Source organism: Solenopsis invicta, chromosome 3, assembly GCF_016802725.1.
Source record: "Solenopsis invicta isolate M01_SB chromosome 3, UNIL_Sinv_3.0, whole genome shotgun sequence".
Classification (NCBI taxonomy): Eukaryota; Metazoa; Arthropoda; class Insecta; order Hymenoptera; family Formicidae; genus Solenopsis; species Solenopsis invicta.
Window position 1 is genome coordinate 7,291,878 of NC_052666.1, and position 7,586 is coordinate 7,299,463.

The 7,586-nt window shown below is 43.2% G+C and overlaps 2 protein-coding genes across 2 annotated transcripts; both read left to right on the forward strand.

The window, feature by feature from the left end:
* The first annotated feature begins 1,414 nt into the window (after positions 1 to 1,414).
* LOC120357330 lies at positions 1,415 to 3,806 on the forward strand. Its single transcript, XM_039447494.1, has 2 exons — positions 1,415 to 2,228; positions 2,320 to 3,806. The coding sequence occupies exons 1-2, from the start codon at positions 1,415 to 1,417 to the stop codon at positions 3,804 to 3,806; spliced, it is 2,301 nt and encodes a 766-aa protein (XP_039303428.1).
* Positions 3,807 to 4,020: 214 nt separating this feature from the next.
* LOC120357331 lies at positions 4,021 to 5,319 on the forward strand. Its single transcript, XM_039447495.1, has one exon. It carries the CDS (start codon positions 4,021 to 4,023, stop codon positions 5,317 to 5,319), a length of 1,299 nt encoding a protein of 432 aa, XP_039303429.1.
* The last annotated feature ends 2,267 nt before the right edge of the window (positions 5,320 to 7,586 follow it).

Here is a 7,586-nt window from a genome sequence, read left to right on the forward strand (position 1 = left end):
ACGATCTCCTGAGCGTCGTTTTCCGGTCAGAGAAATTCACGGCTAATCGACATCGCAGTCAAACGTACACTGCAGCAATTACAACTCTTCCGGCCGAACGCACATTCGAGGCGGCCGGCGTTTCCTGAGCGCAGCTACGATTCAGAGCATCGGAGCAGGCATCTGGACGATCGGAGTACGTTTCTCCAGGGAGCCCTCCCAGAAGCTGACGACGATTCTTCAGCGGCATCTAGCAATCGGCATATCTTCACGCAGCGGCTCCGGCTCTCAGCGGTCGACTTCGCATGTATCGAGTAAAGAGGCACGGACATTCAGCGGTCGGCGTTGCACGCAGCCAGTAACGGGCATCCCGACAATCTGCGCATTCACCAGGAGGCAGTCTCAGACGACGACGTCACCCACGGGGAGAACCTTTCGGCCCTTCCGTTAATTATTAATTAATAATTTAGTAAGGTAAGAGAAACTGTTGTTAGTTGCCGACCGAGCCGTTTCTCTTTTATTTTGCATCGCGTGCGCCCGCGTCTTTCATTTCACTATGCCGAACGAAGATATCGCCGCGCTCAAGAAACAGCGCTCCATCATTAAAGGTTCGTGTACACGAATTAAGACATAGGTAGACTCAGTAGTCGCAATTTCTCCGTCAATAATCGCTCAACTCGAGGAACGAAAAATAAAGCTAGATCATTATTGGATGGAGTATGATAGGGTACAAACGCGAATAGAGCTCGCCGATGAATCAGAAACTGTCGATCGCGTGACATTCGAAGACCAATTTTATGCGTTATCATCTAAGGCTCGCAAATTAGTCGTAAAGGCCATGTCGGCGACGCGTACGCCGGGTCCATCCTCTCCGGTCTCGATAAGTTCTCGCGATACAGCTGAATCGATCACGCACGTCCGCCTTCCTAAATTAAATCTGCCTACATTTTCCGGGAAATACGACGAGTGGTTTCCCTTCTATGACACTTTTGTATCAGTCATACATTCCAACGTTACTCTAAATAACATTCAAAAATTTCAATATTTGAGGGCGTCTCTTACTGGTGACGCGAGTAACGTAATTAATTCTTTGGAAATTTCGGATGCGAATTATGAGGTCGCATGGACCCTCCTCAAGCATTGATACGATAACAAAAGAGTCATTGTTCAAAATCATATAAAGGCATTAATGGAATTGCCATCTATGGCGAAGGAAAACCACTTGGAGTTAAGATAAATTGCGGACGGTGCCGCAAAACATTTGCATGCTCTCCACGCTCTAAGACGTCCGACTTCTCATTGGGACGACCTACTCGTACACATACTTAGCTCTAAACTTGATGCGGTTACGCTCAGAGAATGGCAGTCGGCATTGATCGGCGCTGAATTGCCAACACTCCAGCAATTTTTTGATTTTACCACTCACCAATGTCAGATGCTCGAAGCTACTAATGGAATTAGCGCACCGCCTTCAAAGGCATCTCAGTCAGTTTCCAAACGCCAGTCCTCATGCACAGCAACTATATGCCCAAAGTGCAATTATTGCAGTGGCGAACATTTAATTTACCGCTGCAAACAATTTCTAGCTCTTCCAGTTCAGCGTAGAATCACGGAAATACGTAGCCGTAAGATTTGCGCGAATTGTTTACGATCCACGTCGCACGTAGCTAATAAATGTGCTTCGGGCAGCTGCAGGGTTTGTCAAGCCAAACACAATACTCTGCTACACTCATCTAGCTCCGCATCGGAAACATCTGAGCACAACGCAAATCCCGATGATACCAAGCCGTCCGGTTCTGCCACAGTTCTAGCGGCGCATGCATTGGGCTCGATTAACAGTAGCTTTAGTATACTATCAACAGCCGTCGTTCACGCCTTCGACATAAACGGCTCACCTCATTCATGCCGAGTACTTCTGGACTGCGGATCAGAAATTAATCTTATTTCGAAACGCTTTTTAGATACTCTCGGGATTATTTCGCGTCCGTCTAACATAACCATTTCAGGGGTAAACGGAACGATTTCTACAGCCAATCAAAAGGTCAATTTGAAATTGCAATCGCGCATAAACTCATATACAGCTACAATAGAGTGCATCGTCGCGGACAAAGTGACAGACAGAATGTCGGCACTCCCATTGAAGCGCAATAAATTCCTCATTCCCCACACGAGATCATCCCATATTACAAAAAACGCGGCTGGGCTGGATTTTAGCAGGACGATTGGGAGGCCTCGCATTGCCTTCAAGGGTGCATTCTCTTCACGCTTCAGTAACAGATACTCAATTACATGAGCAGTTGAATTGTTTTTGGCAATTGAACGACAGTATTATTCCTTCAGATACTCGTACATCAGAGGAAAATTTTTGCGAACAGCATTTCATCAGCAATGTCACACAGACCTCGCAAGGTCGGTACATTGTCAAACTCCCCGTCAAGGAGCATCTCATCAGTAATCTTGGAGATTCTCGAGCCGCTGCTCTCAAACGATTATTCTTTCTAGAAAGACGTTTTCGTCGCGATCCTCAATTAAAAATTCAATACTCACAATTCGTTGACGAATATCTTTCCCTGGATCACATGCGATTGATAAATGCACTGCCCGAAGGAAGATCAGTAAATTTTTATTTGCCTCATCATTGCGTATACAAGGTAACCGATCAGTCTTCAAAATTGCGCGTTGTATTTGATGCTTCTTGCAAAACAATCAGCGGTATCTCTCTAAATGATGCTTTGATGGTGGGCCCAGTCATTCAGCAGGATTTGGCATCCATTCTGACGCGTTTTCGTATTTTTCAATACGTTATTTCTGCCGATATTATCAAAATGTACCGGCAAATTTTGGTAGATCCTTCACAAGCAAGTCTGCAGAGAATTCTTTGGCGCAGCGATCCCAATTCGGATATCCAGACGTACGAATTATCGACTTTGACATACGGTACATCATCGGCATCATTCCTGGCAACCAGATGTCTCAAGCATTTGGCCGAACAACATGCTTCCATTTACCCTGTTGGCTCCACTTGTGTCCAGTGTGATTTTTACGTTGACGACATGCTATCAGGGGCGGATACGATTGAGGAAGTCAGTCGTATTCGGGATGAAACAATTCAATTGTTGCGTCGAGGCTCTTTCAAGCTGAGCAAGTGGGCTTCTAATTGTCGCAAATTGCTCGAAGCAGTCGACAACAGAAATGGCGAAGTAGTCAGCATAGATGATCAAAGTAATTCCTCTATTCTAGGAATTCAATGGAATCAAATCAGCGACACCTTTCATTTTTCATGCAAGCTTAATACTACTCCTGGAGTTGTATCCAAGCGTGTCATTTTATCAGAAGTTTCAAGGTTGTTTGATCCTCTCGGCCTCCTCGGCCCAGTTATTGTTACGGCAAAACTCATTTTACAAGAGCTGTGGCAGTCCGAGGTCCATTGGGATGAATCAGTACCTCAAGATATTCATTCTCGTGGGTCAAAACTTAGATCACAGTTGTTCGACATCAATCAGTTGCAAATTCCACGCTGTGTCAAGCCAAATTCAAACTCCACCGTCATTCAAGTACATGGTTTCTGCGACGCTAGTCAACGAGCTTACGGACCTTGCGTGTACATTCGCGTCGAGCTTGGACTAGGAAAATATCAATTTGAACTATTATGTTCGAGATCTCGCGTTGCTCCCCTCAAGGCCGTGTCTCTGCCCAAGCTGGAATTATGCGCTGCCGTTCTGTTGGCAAGACTGATAGGTGGAAGAGTCGTTAAGCTTCGCACGCATTCAAACATTTCTCTGGTCGGATTCCACGATCACGTTAAACTGGATAACGTCTTCGTCTAGGAAGTGGGCTGTTTTCGTTGCCAATCGAGTGGGCGAGATACAGCGATTGACCGATCCTGGAAGCTAGCGTCACATTTCTTCGTCAAATAATTCCGCTGACATTCTCTCCCGCGGCGTAAGCCCTATGGAATTAATCGCCGAGTCTAAATGGTGGCACGGCCCCGACTTCCTCCAGCTCGATGATAATCTCTGACCGAGTAGCAGTTTCGTTCACATGGGCGAGGATATGCCGGAAAGAAGGAAGACCGTTGCGGTCGTATCCGTCATTGGTGAGTGTATCGTTAGCAAATTAACAAGCAAGTTCTCTAATCTCATTAAGATAAGCCGTATTGTGGCATATTGTTTGCGATTTCGGAGAAATCGGCGTCCGGAAGAGCTTATTCGCTTGGTATCCCCAGACGAGAAGTCATTCGCACTCTCTATCATGTGTCGAGCCGTACAGAAACGGACATTCGTCGATGAATATAGAGCTTTGAGCGGTGGGAGCAACATTAGTTTCTCAAGTAATTTACTATCATTGTCTCCATTCATGGACGAGGCAGGTTTAATACGGGTCGGTGGCAGATTAAAAAATGCTAACATATCTTTCGACGCGTGTCATCCGATATTACTACCGCGCAGCGACAATTTAACTAGACTTATCATAGAGCATGAGCATGTTCGCAACTTGGACGTAGGGACGCAGGCCATCATGGCGTCCGTCAGACAGCGATACTGGCCGCTGGCAATACGATTAACAACACGAAAAATCATTCAAAACTGTATTACGTGCTTTAAAGCCAAACCACGTCAGTCGGAGGCCATCATGGGCTCGCTCCCGGCGAGTCGAGTTACGGGATACCGGCCGTTCTTTCGCTGCGGAATTGCAGGGCCGGTGATCTTGCGAGAGAGAAAGAGAAGAAACTCGCGAAATCACAAAGCCTATATAGCGATATTTGTGTGCTCCACTACGAAGGCGGTTCACATTGAGCTCGTAAGTGATCTCACGACCGAAGCTTTCCTTGGAGCATTCAGACGATTTATCTCGCGAAGGGGGAGGCCGGCTCATATGTTTTCCGATAATGGAACCACCTTCGTAGGCGCACAAAACCGACTTAGTGAATTCTACAAAATTTATAACGAGCGACAAATACAATCAGATATTAAGCGATTCCTTTATGATCAGGAAATTTCTTGGAATTTTATACCTCCTAACACCCCTCATTTCGGCGGGCTTTGGGAGGCAGCAGTTAAGTCCGCGAAGTTTCACATGGCCCGAATCATAGGCAATGCTCACTTAACATTCGAAGAGATGCAGACCTTACTCTGTGAAATCGAGGCGATTTTAAATTCACGCCCTATGACGCCTTTGAGTTCGGATCCAAACGACTTAGAATATATCACACCGGGTCATTTTCTGGTCGGCAGGGCTCTAAACAGTTCTCCTTACAGCGACCTAAGCAACGTTCCTGAGAACCGCCTCGTGCGCTGGCAAAGGGTAGAGCAGCTTCGGCAGCACTTTTGGCAGCGGTGAAGTACAGAGTACCTCCACTTCTTGCAAGAACGCACTAAGTGGAGGAGTAGCAAGGGAGCGCAATTATCACCAAATCAAATGGTGCTAGTAAGACAACAAAATTTAGCACCAATGCAGTGGGTTCTGGGTCGCGTCCAGGAAACTCATCCAGGGTCGGACCGGGTGGCAAGAACAGCCACAATTAAAACTGCCAAAGGTGTTTTCGTGCGTCCGCTATCGCGGCTTGCGATATTGCCAATAGACAATTGAATTACGGCAATATCAATGTATTTTTTAAACTTTTGTTCTAAATTTTGATCACAATTCATTCATATTTGTCAAAATAGCATATTCCCGCGCGAGAGCTAGAGTGTTAAGCGCGTACTTGTCACACCTTTTTTTTTTTTTGAAAGTTGGTCCTTTCAAGGGGGGCGGCATTGTTCGGTACGCGCGTCATCGTTATCGCTCGGTTTCCATTGCGCGTCTTTGAGTTTGATTCGTTTTCATCGCACTTTTGCGATTGCCCTATTTTCATCGCCTACTCCGTTTTTCTCGCAAGTTTTCCCTTGGCAGCAAGCCTCCGTTTGCGCAAATTCCCATAAAGCGTCGTGCGTCTTAGATAGGTGAATATTCGCGTTTCCGATTGTCCTTTTTGATCCCGATTTCTGCGCTGCTCTCGCGCTCCGCGATCACAATTATTCATAATTCAGTCACCGATGCGTGCGGACGTATCTATACATTTTTTCATTTAAGATTTTCAAGCGTGTCGGTATTCTTGTACCCCGTTTTCGCAATAGCTGTAGTGTGTTCAAAGTTTTAAATAAAGTTATTAAAGAAATTAGAGAATTAGCCAGCAATTCTCGACCGCGCGTTTTCTTGTGAGTTATTTGTTGCGAAACGCGCGGACAGGGCACAAGCCCCAGATTTTGAGAGCCATTCTCGAATCGAACAAGCACTAACGTTCGTTTGTCGAACGAGAGCAATAGAGAGTTAAGGCAATGCTGGACTGACGGTGAAACTCACTCGACTTCTGTACTTCAGATTGCTGCAGATTTTTCTTCTACTAACTGTGGGTCGCGCGTGAGACAAAGAGTAAGGGAAATAGGCTAGCGCTCTTTGTCAAACGCACTCATCTTTTCTTGTTCTTTTGACTTTAGCATCTCTAATGCAATATCGACTAACTAAACTAGTGCTCTGTCTCACTCAGTGTCACTCTTCACCGCGTCTCACATCGATTCTGCACGCACACATAAACACGATATTTTTGATTGGAAACATCTTTTATACTAAAGCTTCTACGATCGTTTTGAAAGCACACTAACAATCTTACGTGTACTTCACAGTACGCTGGATGGTTATTTTGTAGGTACAAAGTCTAGAACTTTTATACGCAATGTATATTGTCACTAGACTACTACAGAAGCACATAGTTTTGTAACTTTTTTCCGTTTTTTCGTGTCAAATTGTAGCCAGCGTATTATGTTTTTGTCAATACTTTAATTGTAGAGAAGGATTTATCATTCTGTGAATTCAATAAAAAGTTTACTAAAATTAAAAATAATAGTGTTCAGTCGGTATCTTCAGTATCGCCTTAAGGGGATGCTAAAGTCGTCCTTTTTTACCGATTAAAAGCGGTAATTTTTGCAAACGCTGTTTTTCTAATTACAGATTTAAAAATCCTTCTCTACAATTAATGTATAGACACTAATGTACAATGGAGGCAACGATTTAATAAGAATTATTTAAAAAAAACTCCCGACTGCTGCCAAAAGTTAGCTTTAATAAAAAAAATTAAAAAATTAATACAAAAATTAAAAAGATAATTAAAATTAAGAAAAATTAAAAAAATCAAAAGTTAATTACAAAAATTACAAAATTAATAAAAAAACAATAAAATTAATAAAAATTAATTAAATTAAAAAATTTATTAAAAAATTTGAAATAAAAAACAAATTTACATAAAAACTAAAAAATTAACAAAACTTAACAAACTTATAAAAATATTGCTTTAAAAAGTTTGAAATAAAGATCAATTAAACAATTAAAATAACAACAAAAAATATAACTACGGAAACTAAAAAACAGTTTTAAAAAATTTTAAATAAAAATTAATTAAAGCAAATACTAATACTTGAATTTTCAAATTTAAATTATATCATTAGTACATTATTGTACTCTTACGTCCAGAATTCTCGAAATAAGTCTCTCGGGTCGGTTGGCAGGTAGAGACTTAGGGAAATAATTCGAGCGACGTAGGAAGGACGGAACAGGCCTAATCTCTCGCACAC